A 17,395-nucleotide genomic window follows, 5' to 3' on the forward strand; every position below is an offset into this window, starting at 1 on the left:
CTTGTCGTCTTAGAGAAGTCTGAAAAGCACATTTTATAAATCTCATTACTCAATAATTAAAACATTGGACACTAAACTGAGAATTAGTAATCTGAGTGCTATGTGTGTCAGAAAATCCTGAACCCTAAATCCTGTGGTTCTGAATAATTGATTAGCACAAGTTCTAGGAAATTTTACATTATTTTACTTAATACCTTCCTCAGAAAAGTTCCCAGAATTTATACTCTGAGCATTTTTAAAGTGGAGAAATAAGATTTCTAATAACACCTTATATTTTCAATGTTATGGAAGAAGTGCAGGTTTGAGTATTGTAACAGAAGACCTGAGGAATTTTCTGTAGGTCTTGCAACCCTTTTGTTTGCAGCAAGGCTCAGAAGATTGGAAAACAGACACCTTTCTATTTGCCCTAAGGACATGGTCATGGAGTTACTCCAGGACTGAATTTGGCCCAATGATTACTGTGTAGACCAAGAAGTTGGAGACAGCTTCCAAAAGAATATCAGAACAGGAACAGGGTTCCCTGACCTACAGTATGGTGGTCATTAGTCCATTTATTTACCTACAAAACTTTTGCATTCCTTTTTATTGTTCTCTTTTATCTGAGTATCCAACTTCTTGCAAATTCAACCTATATGGTGGTTGCATGTCCCACAAATGGTGCAGATATGATCACTTTTATCTGTACAGTCCAGGAGTTGCCTGTTTCTATACAGTATGTTAAACAGTCATGAGCTAGACTGTGCTTTTGAACTCTGCCCAGAGTAAGTGACAGCACATTGATTCTCTTCCTTTTCACCCTTGCTTCATGGGGGCAGTAATTTCCCACTGGTCCATACCAATGACTATCTTGCCCTGCACACCATTGCTCAGCACCATCTGCTTCAGCACTGGAGGGAGTGGGAGGGAATAAGCCGGCAGACAGCGCATCCTTCCCGCAGCACACTTGGCTGTAGGATCTGGGGAAGTCGCTCAGGAATGTAAGAGTATGTGTACTTCTCTCCCTTAGGCTGTGCACCCTCACAGGGCTTGACTTACAGTCTAGGACCATCTCAACCGTGAGGAGACTCCAAACCATGGGATATCTTGATCGTGTGTGTGTGTGTGTGTGTGTGTGTGTGTGTGTGTGTGTGTGTGTGTGTGTGTGGAAGGTAAAGAAGAATAGGATGTAGTGTCATTGAAAGAAAAAGCATAGAGAGAGCTCTTACTGTAACCCTGCAGGTCATCTGTCCTGTATTTGACACATGGTTTATTTTTTATTCTTCATTCATATGTTTCTGGATTGTTTCATTTACCCCATAATGTGTGTGTACAGGATATATAAAACCAGCATTTTTTTTCATATTGGGCAGGGTTGGCTGGAAGCTTTCCTGTTAAAATCTTAACATGTACAATATATATGGTCATTCTTCTCCTGGTTAGATCTTTAAAGACACAGACCCAACAGAGGATTGCATTTAACAATTTTCTTTTTGTTGGGTATAACAATGAAGATGATGATGATCATTCTGACCTCTAGTGGCAGTAGCCATGAATTTCTGGTTACAACCAATTTTTAATAACCAACCAGTATTGATGGTTACAACCAATTCTTAATTTTTGAAAATAACAAATGTGTAATATATTATGTTTGGGGAAAAAGATTATTATATAAAGTTCTTTTTAAAAGAAGTATGCATATTAATCACAATTTGACTACAGAAAGGCATTATGGATTTATAAGAGGCAGGTCTTCATTCTATAACTTGCCAGTGTGTCTCAAAACCATTACAGTCCCATGAGACCAAGGGAAAAGTAACGAATATGCTACATTTGGATTATCAAGTGTTTTGTGACAGGTTTTGACATAACCATTGGAAAATATAAGCATACAAGGCAAAACAGCTTTCTTGGTAGAATCTTGATTAAAAACAAGGAGCCTAGTAGGATTTTCAGAAGTTCCTAGATACCTAAGGCCCATATCTTTAGGTGTCTACATACCTTTAAAAATCTGATTTGTGTAAAGTAAGTGGAATTTTTTTTTCTGGAGAGAGGTTACCAATATAGTACACTATTGGCAGGTTCTGAAAATATAGGTATCAAAGTACAATCTCCCATACATCTTATGATGGCAGCATTTTGTTTCAATGTACTCAAAAGAAAATGAACTAGCAAATATTTATTTTTGGAAACACTTGGCTCTAGATATTTCTTTCTGTTTATGCAGCAGCTTTGGCAACCTGAATTCCAATACCTTGAAGACTGAAAGCAACATGAGTGTCGTACTGAATGTCTAGTAAATGTTTGTCTACAAAATCATCACATGACTAGTCACTTTCTTACTGACTCCATGTCCCCGTGTGCAAAGTAACTTCTTACCCTGACACAGCTAGACCCATGTTCAGAAAAAAGCAAGATTAGCAATAGCAGTACTGCTGATCAGGATTTAACAAGGAACTGATACAGAAAGAGAGAGAGAAGAGTGGGGGTCTGTGATAGTTCTTTCGTGAATCATCTCAGGACACCTATCCTTGATATTACAAGTATAATCTAATTTGTTTATTGGTCCTTTTTGCTAAGCTGATTACTTTACAAAGTTTGGTTTGTTATTTTTAATTTCCCCACATTTTTGTCCTTGAAATAAATTGAAAAACTTTTTCAGTAAGTAACTTTATTCATCCAACATCATTCAGCCTCACTAATGAGAGCATGGGTTTAATTCACTGAGCTGTTTTTCCTTTGTTGAGATGAATTTAATATTTATGAAAATTAACATTTTTATTCACCATAGCAAAATGACTCAGCATGTTTATTGTTTAAATGATTTGTTTACTCTGTTTAATGCTACTTTGCTTCAGGACAAGGAATAGAAAGCATATTTAATTATATATAAATATATTGCAAAGCTAATCTTTGACTAAGTTAAATATCAGACTATATTCCTTCAAAACTGTAGGAAATCAATGTTAGAAACAGATGACTGTGATTCCTAGGTTGTAATGTCTATAGAGAACATTGCAAATTTGTAATGCCCAATGGCAGAAGGGAGTGTCTAAAGACAGGTTCCTATTTCCCCTGATTCATCATCTGTAAAATCAGTTGTGCCTGTGGTATAAAGATAAGGTAAAAATGGTGACCATATTGTCAAAACTCTCAGGTTACCATTGTGAAGAATGCCAGGGGCATTACCATTTTGACTGTAGTTATCCGTGGACCCAGAAGGTGGAACTTATCATTAGTTATCCAAGGAGGACAAGGACCCGTATAGGGCCTGATCCTGCAGCGCTTTCTGACTCATGCAACACTCCCATTTTGTTTAAGTGGGTGTTTTGCCTGACTAAGGAGTTCAGGAGTGCAAAGTGCTGCTGAACCCCTCCTGGAAAGTGTTGAATCCACAAGGGATTTAAGGGGCCTTGGCCCACAACAGAATTGGCCCCTTAGATTGTAATGTTTTTGACACCTGAGTTAAAGTTAAGATTGTCTTCTGGAGCGATGAGAATAGAGCATAGACAATTGATCTACATCACCGTCACTTGCCTTTGGAAAAGTCTTTTATTTAGTTGATATTTGCTTAGAAGTAGTTATTTTGACTTAATACCCCATGGTGCAGAGTTGAACCAGGGTAACTCTGCCAGCTCTCTTGTCAAATATATCTAAACTATGTTTGAATTCTTGTGGTCCTGCTGTGCACTTAAGATATTGCTCTATTTTCCCTGATCCCAGGGTGAATGGAGTCCTGCGTTACATGGTGTGGCTCGCAGTGATTGTAAAGTACTAAAATGCCCAGGGGATTTGGGGAACTAAAATAGAGGGTCACTGGGTAACCCAGACTACATTGTACTTGAAGTGGGTTTGGATGTTCAGTACCTGAAAAAAATAGCTGACAAAAGACTGCTGGAAGTTTAAATCATTATTGTCTCCTCAATATTTGACTTCAGTACTGTAGCACACAGAAATATGAGAAGTGAAGATAAAACAAGATTAAGTAAAGGGAAAAACAAGTTTCCAAATGAGTTAGGGAGGAGGGGGTTGGGAATACAGCCTGAAATGCTTATTCTTATGGTCAGTTCTATGCTTGCAATAACTCTATATGTTGATTTCTTGCTGTACATCATACAGTTTATGCTGGAGGTCAGTGATGAGCAGTTTAAGCAGCATGTAAAGTATGTTGTGTGGGTACTGCTATGATTTTAAGTTTCCTAATTTGGTTGTTGATTTTTTTTCCTCTATATTATGTTTCTCCCTCTCATGTTCTAAGCAAAGTACTTGGCATTTATCATGTTTTATGGATCTATAGTGGCAAACACACATGTCCTTTATGTCTGGTGATTTCTGTCTTTAGTGAACACATTCTAGCCCTTGGTTTGGGGCTGGGTTTCAAGATAATGGGAGTGGGGTTGTGCCTTTGGCACAGTCTATTATCTCATATGCTTAGAAGTCATAGCTCACCATTGCTCCCATAATGATAGACCCATAAAATACTTGTCTTATCTTCTGACTAGATTTTTGCAGTGCTGTGTGATAGGCTACACCTGAAAATCAGTTGGAAGTGGCAGGTAGTACAGAATGGGGCTAGCCATTTGTCATTCATAGGAAATATAAAGCATCAGTTCTTCAGTTCTGCCTACCTGTTTCCTTGTGTAATTCAAGGTTTTGGCTTTCATCCATGAAGCTTTATATGGCTTAGGTCTCTAGAAATGTTTGTTTATTTTATTTTTAATTCTACACAGGAAAAAAAACCTCTGTCAAAAATGAAAAAGTTTTGTGGTTTGGAGTTTTTCAGATTTTAGACAAAAAGTCAACATTTTCTTCAGAAAGCAAATACTTTTATTGAAAAAAATTGTTTTGTCCAATTTTCCAATGAATAGCATGGATGAAAAACTTTCAATCAGTCATAGAACCTACATTAAACAGCTGGGGAGGACTGGAAACAGGGCCTTCTCAGCGGAGATCTTACAGCTTTGGAATTTACTTCTGTGGGTCTATTAGAGCCTGAAACCTTGTATATATCAGGATTGTAAGCAGTGTAGCTACACAGATGTAGCTGCATCATTACAAACCACTAGTGTAGGCATCCTGCACCCTCAGAAATCACTGCAATGGTGACTGCACTGCGGTTTACACTGATAATGTTATATAGAGATATCTAGGTGATCGGAGGTGGAAGTAGTTTAGGAGAATTTGCCATGCAAAGTTGCTGTTGAATACAAAAGCTTCAGCTTCTAGGTCTATTCACCCGATGAGATTTATTGTCACTAATTGCCTTCAGTATACATCTGAGGAGTGCAGGTATACTGTCCAGCCAGGATTTCAGAAATTGCCACACTTTCTTTTTTCAAAATTTAGTCGTGGCGGTGGTATAGTTCTTGATGATGTTGGTAAATCCCCATGTACTGTCAGATTATGCAACAGGCAAATGGACAAGTCTCCCTCTTTAAAGCTGCTCACATGCAGGTGTGTGAGGGACAGGCAGTTGCCTAGAGAAGTCAGGAGCTTTGCAGGACAAGCATTTTCTCCAGTATTGGCAACACTAAGCATTCAAAAATCATGAGTCAGCTGCCCAAGAAAAAGCATGAGACTGACATAAAATCATGAGATTTAAAAATGATACATTTGGGATTCTTTTTTTTTTTATTTGCGTTCTGGGTTTTGAGCCTCTAAAGAGTCATGTTTTCAAGATTGTTTCGACAATCAAGAGAGCTAAATACTTGCCATTATTTTTAATGGAGAGTCTAGCATAATCCTATGACCCTACGAACACCAAGTATCACAAGACTTGCAATAAAATCACATGACTTGGCTATGCTGACTCCTAAGATGCACAAGAGAATGGTTCTCTTCTGCAAGCTTTTGAAGCTTCATTAAAGCAAAGCTAGGGCTGGCTCTTGGGGTGGGACAGCCAGGTCCTCCTCATATAGCATTGGAGCTCTGGAGATGTGAGTGACCTGCAAAATCCCCGAGATCTCACCTGCTCAGCTTTAACTTTAACAACCCTGCAGCCAGAGCCTCATTCCCAGTTTTCTTAACACCCAGGCCAGACTCTCAAGAGACCCTCTCTTCCTCCTCACTATTGCTATGCACAGAGTTTAGAGCTAGTTCATGCCAGTAGTTGGAAGGGGATTTCTTTGCTGGGCTAAGCTAAACTCTGAACACCAGGTGTCTTGTGTAGGATTTTGCACTTGTACTGGGCCTTGAATCATAATCCCTGAGGTTTTGCTACATATTTTATATCTAATATGCTGCATGGTATGGGAGGGGACCTTGCATATTCTTAAAATGCTGCCACCCTATTTCACAGTATGAAATCTGAAGATTTTGCTGTAACACTGCAAGATCAGTTTTTGTTTTTTAAATAACTTGAGATTGGTACGTTTCCATTTAACTGTATTTTAAGAGTTATCAAAATAAAATTTAAAAAAAGAGAGAGAGAGAGACAATGTAAAGCAATGAGAATGTAAACTACATAGGGAAACCAATAAGGAAAATGTACATTTGACAGCTATGTATGATTTTTAATAGCCATATCATGTGCCACTCTTATTTTTAATGTCTGTAATGCTGAATCCTATGTAAAGAATGCACCCATCTAATCTCTGGGTAAAAAGAGAATGAAACTGGTATGTACTGCATAATGAGCCCTACTTTTTTTGTCTATACAAAAATCAAAGTATGCATAGTTGTCTTTTCCAACCAAATTACAAAGATTTCCCTTAGAAGTTATAGTCTTATGCTTCATTTTTTCTAATTTTCAGATGTATATTACCAACACAATAAAAGCCAGAGGAACAAGGCTTGCAAAACCTGTTCTGTGCTTAGGCTTAATGTGTTTGGCATTTCTTACTGGTATCAACAGAGTAGCCGAGTATCGAAATCACTGGTCAGATGTGATAGCAGGATTTATAATTGGAATATCAATAGCAGTGTTTTTGGTAAGTGCACATATATGTGTGTGTGTGTGTTTGGATGTGGGTGAGAGAGAGACAAAAGGTAAAATCTTAGCCCCATTGAAGTCAGTGGCAAAACTCTCCTCTACTTCATTGGGTCCCTGATTTCTTACCTTAGTGATGTTGCGGTTCAGGTGTCTGGTTTGTATATTGCATATAAAAAGATGCCATTTTTCTTGTGGGACTGGATGGCCCTATATACTGAGAACCAGATCCAAGGCCTCAGTTCATGTGGACAAATGTCTACATCGCATTAAAGATGTGTAATTTTATGCTGTTAATGGGAGTATTGATGCCTTAGATTCTTTTACAGGAAACTAAAATGCCAGACTTCGAGGCAGGCCTCAGTTTTCTAACTAAAATGCCAGTTTTCATAGATGCATAGATTTTTAGAACAGAGGGCATAGAATTTCATGCCATAGTTCATACATCAAGCCTGTAACTTGTTGAGCTAAGGCATTTCTTTTAGAATGACATCCAATCTTGATTTTCATTATACAACATTAAAGTGCTGTATTAACTGATTGATAATGCTGCTCTTCGTGGGTTAATTAAACAAAACAACAACCTGGTAAATTTACTTTGTATTCATTTATATTTAATTGAAAATGATGTGGTTTACCAGAATAAAAGACTTAATTTAGTTTTAAATCCTATAGAAGCCGACAAAGAGTGATTTAATGTATGGTTTTCTCTTGTTGCAAGTGTAGCCATTAGTGATGCTGCAATTGGTATCTGGTTTGTATATTGCATATAAAAGGTGCCCTTTCTCTTTTGGAGAGAGTTTTGGAATTGGATGCAACTTTATTATGGTACCCAGATCTCCAGTCTCAGTTCATGTGGACAAATGTCCATATCACAAAACCACCACCACTCTTTAACACTTTTACTGACAATCTCAATAGAAAATTGAAGTTTGTGAAAGAGCACAGATGCTGATCTACACTCAAATTTCCTATAGGTCTGTCTCTCTGACACCTTTCACTCATACTAAATTCACCCTCCCAAAAGTTTATATATATTTTCCCCTAAGAAACACTTTGGATGTAATCCTTGGGTCTGACCAAGCTACGCTGGGCTCAGAACCCAAAGAGTGTAAAGCCATCACCCCACCTTCAACCTTCCTGATCCTGGAGATACATTTGAGAGCAGCCTTAGGGCATCTCTAAATTGTGGTCCCCCTGACGCCCAACCCTTTCAGGGGTGGTGCTGTTGGCTCAGGATCAAGGGAGGGAGTGTAAGACACTTGGCCACATATACTTCCTACCCCAGAGAGTAGGAGCAGGTGGCTTGGAGCTGTCACATGGGAAATACTCTACTCTAAGAGAATTCCTTGCCTGCTGTTTAAGCTAGCTCTCTATCCTGCTAGCACCACTGGAGTACCACAAGGAACATGTACTTGTTTTACATATTTCATTTCTATTGCCATACAGCATGAGTCCTTATAAAACTGGTAGGGACATTAGATTTAATTAGATTTTGGAGAAGGTTCAGTGGTAAAACCCCCAGCCTACAATGACATCTTAGTAGGAACAATAAAAAATTGTGGGTGTTTAAATGTCTGATTATTCATTAGCTGTTTCTGGGGAAGGGAAAACAAGCCATACAAACTTGTGTGAATATCATCCTTATATTCAGACTTTCATTGTAGAAATCCCTCCATTTGAGTAAGTATTTATTTAAAGAAATAAATTACACCTTACAATAAACATGTGAAAAAAGTACAGTGCATTTTTATTAATTAGCTACTGGAAAGAGGCTAAATAAATTTTTATTAGGACATTTAATTTATACTCTGATAACTGCAGGAAAAATTGTTTAACATTTTGAAAAATGTCTTTCAAACTAGTCAATTGTCACTAAAATCTATTTCCACTCTGCAGAAGTCCAGCAATCCATTTTGAAAAGCCTAGTGAGTGAGAACATACTGTACAAGCAATTAAAAAAACTGATTTTTATACCCATTTCTAGAGGAAGTGTTTGTGAATGCTCATGTTGGTGTCAGGATAGTACCAAATGATAAGCATTTAAATTATACTGTGTGAGAAACACTATCATGGACTTCAATATTTGCTAATCTTTATAGGAGTTCAGTATTGTTACTGTACTTTCTGTGCATTTATTTGATAAAACTTGATTTTAACATATACTTAGTTTGAGATTTAAATTACTATAATTGGCCATTACTTTTTCACATTAGCAACAGATTTTCTTTTAGGAAGATCGCTTGTAATATGATAATGCATGTAACAATATATTGTTTAAAATAATATCATCTTGAAATATTAGACTTTTTGTCAACATAAATTTGACTAACACACTCACATGATTCTTTCAGTCAATCTAGTTAATTTAGTCACATTTATAATGTTATCTTAACTTACTGTGCCATTGCTTCTGGTGATAGTGGGTCCACTCCTGACTTTTCTACTGTGGTAAAATGTTCATTGAACTCAGGATAGTTTAAAAATAATTAGACTTTAGAGGGTTAGGTACAGTAGGACAAACTGGGTATCTTTATCTTATTTCATTGATATTTCTGTTCTCCTGCAGTAATCTCTTACTAAAGTCAGTAGGAGTTTTTCCTGAGCAAGGAGTTCAGGATCAAGCTCAAATAAGTAAAATGCTTGTTCATTATTCTAACTACCTTCTGACCTTTTTAGGTTGTATGTGTGGTAAATAATTTTAGAGGAAGACAACCAGAACATGAAAATTCTCATATGGATAATCTGGCCCAGATGCCAATGATCAGCATCCCACGAGTAGAAAGTCCTTTAGAAAAGGTAACGTCTATCCAGACGGTTTCATTTTAAATACCAAAATGTGATGGTGATTTTGCTAACTTTTCTGGATTGACTGAACACTGATGTTTGTATCCTGTACCCCAAACTGCTTCAATAGAGTGGTAGCAGGAAATGCTACCATTAAGGAGTGTTTATGTTTTGGAAGCAGAGAAAAGAACATACTATGAGACACATCAGGCTTCCCCCATGAGACCCTTCTAGCAATTGTGTTTTGGGTATGATGCAAGTCTGCCAACCCCTAGACAGGATTACGGCAATGTGCCCTTCTCACAGCCCTGCCTAGTGATGCTGCAGACACATCAGGTAATGTACAATGTGACTGTGAAACACCCCTGAGTAAATGGGCAAAGACGGGAGCATGTGCTACTTGCATTTTCCATTTATGCCTTTTATGGTTTGGTTACGTCAGAAACCAATCCACTTCTCATGTTCCATCTCACCAGTTCAGTGGGTGTTGAATTAACATCCCACAGATTTAGGGCTGAGTGCTGGTGTTAGGATGCTGACAGTGAAGGACTTTCAGGTAAGGAGATTTGAGGGTGAAGATTTCAGTGACTTCCTTAACTGATTAATTGATCTTTTAATAGACACTGGCACCAAGTATTCAGGCCGAGAATGGGTGGAACATGGAGCAGTTGGAGTCACGAAATCTGTGACCCAAGCCCCAGGTTACATGTAAGGTTGCTATGCAGTTGCTCCAAGCCAGCTGCATACAGTACGGGGGCTACTTATATACATAAAAGCATAAGTGGAGGCAGTGCAGTGACCTTTTCTGTGACATGTAGGAGTGCACAGCCAATGTATCCCTGTGTAGGGCTGAAAAGGTGCAACGGGGTGTAGCACTGGTCTTGTATACTCGGACAACTTTCACCCCATGTGCAGAACTCCCATTCAAGTAAGTGAAAGTTCTGGGTATGTTAACTTTGCAGACCAGGTTCAATAATATCTTTGCTTCAGTAAGGACTACAGGATTAGGTGTAACTCCTGAATGAGTGATGATGATGTAGGATAAAATGCTTTTATGCCAGTGGCACAGTAACTGGAGAAAAGCTGTGGTCTCTTGCCAAAATAAATAAGATTTTAGTTTAGCACATACTAGTGATAGGATCCTTGGGTAAATCAGAATGCTTGGCATGAATAACTATTGCATTGTATTTAAAATTCATGTTATCTTGCTGTACTAAAAATTTTGCTTTTGCAAAGATGCTGTTCTGTTATATAAATGTTAGGTATGGCTATGCCAGAACAATTTTGTTAGCGAGCAGGCATTGAAACAGATAACATAACTAAGGAACGACAATACTTCAGACATATTTACCTAAAGGAAAGTTTGAACTACTAATGCAAATTTTAAAGTAAATCTAATTTTTATAATGAGCTTTTCTGTCATTACTTGTTAAAATATTTTCTCTTCTCATTTGAAGACAGTAAACAAATTCATATCCTGCAGGACACTTAAAGTTTTACATTTACAAACATTGGAGTTCACTTTTAGTACAAATTAGTATTAATGTACTTCTTTGTATTAAGCATAAGAAAAAAGTGCATTTTTTTAAACCAATTCACATCACATGCCCATCATTTGAAAATGGGATCCATCCCCCCCCCCAGTAAGGATTGCTGCATGAGACCCTAGTTTCTGGTTCATTTCCTTGGAAGAGAAAGCAGATATCTTTTCAGAATTATCTAACATGCCTTTTATAACCACATGTCTAGGTCAGTTGTGTTGAGTTTTTGTTATAAGGAGGTCACAGTCTCATTTGCATTTAGTTGATGAATATATACCTTCAAAATAATCCATTCAGTAAATTCTCTATAAGATGTCAAAACAAAACAAGATGTTAGCTGGCCTAAAACAGACTGTGTTAGTAAAAGAAAACATCCCTTATTTTTGTGCTGTGCTCTCCTAGGCTAAAAGCCAGTGAGGCAGGGCAGGAGCCATCATAGGTCACACATTTTAACTCTGCACAGAGCTGACCTATTGATCAGAAATCCAGTCAGGCCCCTGAAACCTTTCTCTCCTGCCTGTTCTGGGGTGAAGATTTCATAGAAGCTAGTGTTTTCTTCCTCGCTGTCCCTCTTCCATCTCATCCAATAATTTCTGTCTGAGGCTTATTTCAGGCAAGATTTATGTGATGGTGGATTGGGTGAAGCCACTGGATGAGCTTGCAAGCGCAATACCTTCATTCTGCCTGAGAGAATGTGTCCACCATTTGTGAGTGGTTTGGAGACTGCCTCTCTCTCCAACTCATATTCCCTCAGCTGAGGTCTGTGGTGCATTCTCAGTTTGGGGGATAGCAGCAGGTGTTTTCCATGAGAGTCCTCAGCACTGTAATTCATTTCCCTCCTGGCTTAGCCCAAGCCCAAGGTTTGCTGCAAAGCCCACCTTGTCTTTCAGATTCTTAGGCACGTTAGGGGTCCCGAGGTAGAGAGGCTGAAGACCGAAGGATGATTTAAGCAGTTGGAAAATCATCTTTCTTTTTTCAGAAAATAAGTTAACTGGAAGATTTATCATTGGAAAATAATTGATGAACTTAAGTCTTGTATTGAAATTTTTTAAATTTTCAATGGTGTGATTTAAATTTTTGGAGCACCCTACAGTTCTGGATAAGATCCAGAGAAACAGTCAAATAGTAATTCATAATTAATAATAAATAGTAGAGAGATGTGTAAAATTAATCTAATTTCTGACTAAATTAGTTCAAACTCTTGCTAGATGCTTTTATTATCGACTAATTTTTTTTGTTTTCTAGCTAACCTCCCATAATATGGTCTTCTCTGGAGACAAAGGCAAGCTTGACAGCTGGCATGCACGATGCTTTTTCCTTCCCTCACCTGTTGATAAGCATATACCAAATATGACTATCCTAAATCTAAACCCTGACTTTGCGTGTACTGGAATATTGGAGTATCTCTTTTCCTTATTATCAGTTTACATGCTGCTGTAGCAGTTGTCAGGATAACTTAATGACAGCAGATCACTACTGTGCATGACTAGAACTCTGACAGGATCATGTTGCCATGGACCAAGGCAGTGCTGGGGAGAAACATTTCAATTATTCTCAAAAAGAAAAGGAGTACTTGTGGCACCTTAGAGACTAACAAATTTATTAGAGCATAAGCTTTCGTGAGCTACAGCTCACTTCATCGGATGCATCCGATGAAGTGAGCTGTAGCTCACGAAAGCTTATGCTCTAATAAATTTGTTAGTCTCTAAGGTGCCACAAGTACTCCTTTTCTTTTTGCGAATACAGACTAACACGGCTGCTACTCTAAAACCTGTGATTATTTCAATTATTCTGTTTCTCTTCAATAAAAAAACAAACAAAACCCTAAAATGGAGCCACTCTCTTGCTTAAAACTGACTTCATTTGTTGCCCCAGTGGAAGGGGTGTTTGCTCATCCATCCTAGAATTGTATATTAATCTCTTCCCATAAATGAAGAAAATATACTGTCACTTCCTATGCCTGGAAACTCCCCGATGTTCTGCTACCAGGCCCAATATCTATATCTGTGATGCAATACTCTTCACATAAGGCTAGATGGCACCCAGCACATTCCTGGGTGGCCAATGGAGGTGAGTGCACAGATCCTTCTCCACTGCAACCACTTGTGCTAGGACGAGTACGGTTCCAGCTCATGCACTCTCATGACCACAGTGAATGCTCCCTATTGCCATCACCAGGGGCACACAAAGGGGAATGAGAGAAAGGAGAACCATATCTCTGCCACTCCCCATAGCTCCATGCCAGCTGGCAGAGATGGCCAGCTGCACAGGGGAACGTATATTGCTCCCTTGTATGACTTAACAACGAGCAAGCTTCCTTGTATGTGCGCCTATTGGAGACATTATACACTTAACTGGAATTTTTCTTAGCAAGCTGAATTGAACCTAATGCCACTTTATGGCAAGGAGTGGTTATTAATTAGCTAGCAAGTCTGTTTAATTGGGATGCATGGAGGTGATTAAGCAGTGCTGAAAGAAAGATATCCGTTTTGTGATGCTCAGAAGCTGTGGGTGCTGTGTCTCCACACAAAGGATCATTGCCAGTACTGGCTCAGCAATGCAAAACTGCTGTTTTAAGCTTAGGGCTGAATACATTTATCCTTGGAATGCTAAGGTGAAGTGTTTTTTTTTATTATTTAATTGGGAGGTGCTCAATTCCTGTGGAGATGAGGTCCAGGTAAGTATTGAGGTAGTCATACATACATATTTGAACCTGTGGACAGATCTGTTCTCACCTCATCTAACCAGAATGCATGGGTTTAAATTTCTTATGAGAAATTTTGCTGACCTTTTGTGGCCATATGGCTATATCTTGATCACTCAGTATGTCAACAATATGTATAGTAAACACAGGAGAGAGCACATTCAAAAAAGGATAGAAAGCAGTATAGCTCCAAATTTTACTGAAATCAAGCATCTGAATATATGTTAAACATCTCCTTCCAGGCAACTGTAATGTATGTGAAATAGTTTTATTTCAAATGCAAATTACATGATCACAGCATCTGAGTTTCAGTAAGTAATACAGTGAAATAGCAGTTGAACAAAAGAAATTTGAAAATATGTTTAATGTGATTTCTGTAAAATACATATTGTAGGTATTACAGAATCCAGATATTGATAATAAACAAGAAGATCCTTTACAACAAAACTCCTTCAAAGCACACCTCGTTAGGTTCTTCTCCTGGATAACACGAATGAACCGTTTCGAACATCGTCACATAAGGCAATAAACGTATGTGCGCAAAAGCGCACTAGTGTGTTGAAGTGTGGCTTTAAAGCAAAGGCAGATATAACGTATGTTAGCCTTCTATGCAGGTTTAGTACTTTGAAAAGTGGCATTTCACTGAAGGATTACTTGCTGTGTTCTCTCAAAATGCATCTCTTTCCTGTAGGAACCAGGAGATATTCTTGTGTGTTGGGACTTAAATATGGGCGAGAATTTTCTGCGACTACAGAATTTTTCTGAATTGCTTCTTTTTAATTTTTCTATTAACTTTAAATTAAACTCCATTAAACTGCCCATTCTAGGCAGTGTAGGAACTTTTTTAAAGTGTCTTGAAAAAAGAAATTTTGTTGCATAAATGGCTATTTTTAAGTATTCACAGCTATAGTAAAGACTGTTTTTATAGAACAGAAAAGAGTATGTCCTACTCTAAAAATGTGAAATCTGTCTAAAGGAAAATACAAAACATAAGTAAGAGGATGTGGAATTTTTCATGTACAACATGCACTTTATCAGTCTGTAGCAGGTTATAAATCAAAATTAAATACATAAAAACATGCTACAAAACATGGGATTTTTCCCCAGAAACCTGCACTCAAGGTTTAACTTTTAGCATTTCACTTTTCTGGTTTTTATTGGTTTGAAGAATAATTACAAAGCATGAAGTGTTTGAAATCTTCTCTTCCTGCTTTCACAAACTTCACACTGTCAATTTAAAATAACACAAAACAGTGTACCAATGTGTAAAACTGCTAAACTTTAACAGAACCCAACTGTATCCTAATTCTTTTGAGCACTGAGTGGTATAACTATTTCCCATGGAGTTTGAGGATTTGAGCTCTCATGCATGTGTTTTTGTTTGTCTGTTGCATCTGTGTGCACCTTAATTGCTGGTATTGTTGCAAATTTCTTACACTGAATTCTCTGTCATAATAAAGCTAAACTGAAGTAAAAGGGCATGGTAAAACAACTGAAGAGTCACTTTTTCTAGAGGGAGTCTATTTTTTCTCTAAATATCATCCTTCCTCAGAATCTATGTCTGAGAAGACGATATCTGAAAACACGAACAGTGCCACACTTGCATGCATCAATACCAATCAGTCTTGGCACAAGAAAGTCATTACTTTTGATCTATTTAAAATGGCATCATGCAAAATCCATTGAAAATAACTGGGCAAGTTTTAAGGATGTTCACACCATCAACCTCTCCATAACTGGAAGGGATCCTAAGTTAGCAGATCTTGCTGAGGATCTTGTGCAGGAATTCCTCTTCAGTAGGATACCCTTTGCCCTGAGACTACACAGAGGCACCTGTGGTGTGAGCTAGGGTTTGGTGACCAGCTGGTTTTTAGAGGTAGGAGGATGAAGCTACTGTCATTGGCATTCTCTTTTCCTTAAGCAGTAGGTATCCACTCCTAAAGTAATGCCAACTGAAACAGCATTAAACTTGGACTCTGTGCATTCTCTCTCTCTCTCTCTCTCTCTCCCTCTCTTCCTCAGAAAGGGGGATTATGCACAGTAGCTGTGCTACCAGAGGAGTAGTAGAGGTGGCTTAGTTATCTGCAGGACTGTGTGTTCCCTTTCATGGGGATCCCAAGGATTTATGGTTTTGGAAAGCCATAACTCCTGCTTCCTTCACACCTCCAAGGGAAAAGATGCCCATGAAACTCAATGTTGACCACCAGTCTGGGTTCCACTAACCCCTCCATTGGATACTTCTGTGGAAGAGCACTGTATCTCTAGAGTGGAAAATCTAGCCCATTTCAAAACAATGAACTAAGCAGTTTCAGTCTACACCTTCTATACCAGGGTACCAGAGTGCTCCTGCCAGCATATGTTCTTTAAAATGTTTCCTTTTCTCTGTTGCTATGTGAAAAATCCACATAAACAACAGGAGAAACTGAATATTAATGTAAAGTATCATCAAGTACGCAAAGGGTAAAATGTTCAAAATTACTTTAGGTAACATTTTCAGAAAATGGGATTTAAGAAAAAACAGAGTAAATATTTTTTTCTCTAATCTCTTTCAGTGAGGCGTTTGCTGTCTAAAAATTGTTTATCTATTGTTATAACAATCAGATTAAGCTGACAGTATTTTTCAGGTCTAAATATGTGTCAAATATAAATATATTGGGCCAAATATCATAATCCCCTACAACTGCTTTGGGTTCAGTGGGGTGGCACAAGCATAACTGAGAGCAGAATTTGACCCAGTAAGTAAATAGTTGCCTGAGCTTCATTTGAATATGTTGTTTTCCATTTCAGAAATCTAATTTTATTTCTCTTTTATTGACGACAGTCCAGAAATCTCTGCCACGTATTAACACTGTTAAACTCTGAAAACTTCTTCACATCTAGTTCTGTCATAATCCAAAATGGTCATTAGAGAAAGTAATTTGCTAGCCATTTAATCAAATGTCATTTGTTTAAAGCATTTTTGTTATCTTTTTGAATAACATTAAAACAGAGACTTTACAGAAATCCAAAAGCTTTTCTTTTTTATTCCAGTATTTTTTTAAAAATCCATAATAGAAAACATGGGTTATTTCCCCGTCTCCCTACCTCACTAAATAAAACATAGTTATGTCCCTTTGCTGTGCTGTGAGGCCAGGAACAAAGTCACCAGAATGACTGGGGTTAGAGGGACATAGGGTGTAATGGTAGGATATTCCATCTCTCCACCTCCGATGGGTAACTACTACAATCCCTTCCATAAAATGCCCCTATCCCCATAGGAGACTGGTCTAAAGGAAGAGGTAAGAAATTTGCACTTTAAGCAGCACTTTTCCTCTCCTGCACAGATTAAATTCCTTCTAAAAAGTAAGGATGGTGCAATATGAATGACCCTTATGTGAGCTTTGAACCCCGTCACATGAGTCACAAAACCAGCCCACAGCCTGAGAGCAATTGAGAACACAGTTAGGAGTGTTACTAGCA

At 38.0% G+C, this 17,395-nt stretch overlaps 1 protein-coding gene across 2 annotated transcripts in view; it reads left to right on the forward strand.

Moving 5' to 3' along the window:
* The window catches only part of PLPPR5 (phospholipid phosphatase related 5), a 56,864-nt gene that overhangs the window by 34,892 nt on the left and 4,577 nt on the right, over positions 1 to 17,395 (forward strand). The window contains exons 4-5 of one of the 2 annotated variants that reach the window (XM_038415035.2): positions 6,729 to 6,905; positions 9,584 to 9,703. In XM_038415035.2, the coding sequence (XP_038270963.1) occupies positions 6,729 to 6,905; positions 9,584 to 9,703 (297 nt within the window). The remainder of the gene's footprint in view (positions 1 to 6,728; positions 6,906 to 9,583; positions 9,704 to 17,395) is intronic. The other variant, XM_043490873.1, reaches the window with a different exon arrangement.

Source organism: Dermochelys coriacea, chromosome 8, assembly GCF_009764565.3.
Source record: "Dermochelys coriacea isolate rDerCor1 chromosome 8, rDerCor1.pri.v4, whole genome shotgun sequence".
Taxonomy (NCBI): Eukaryota; Metazoa; Chordata; order Testudines; family Dermochelyidae; genus Dermochelys; species Dermochelys coriacea.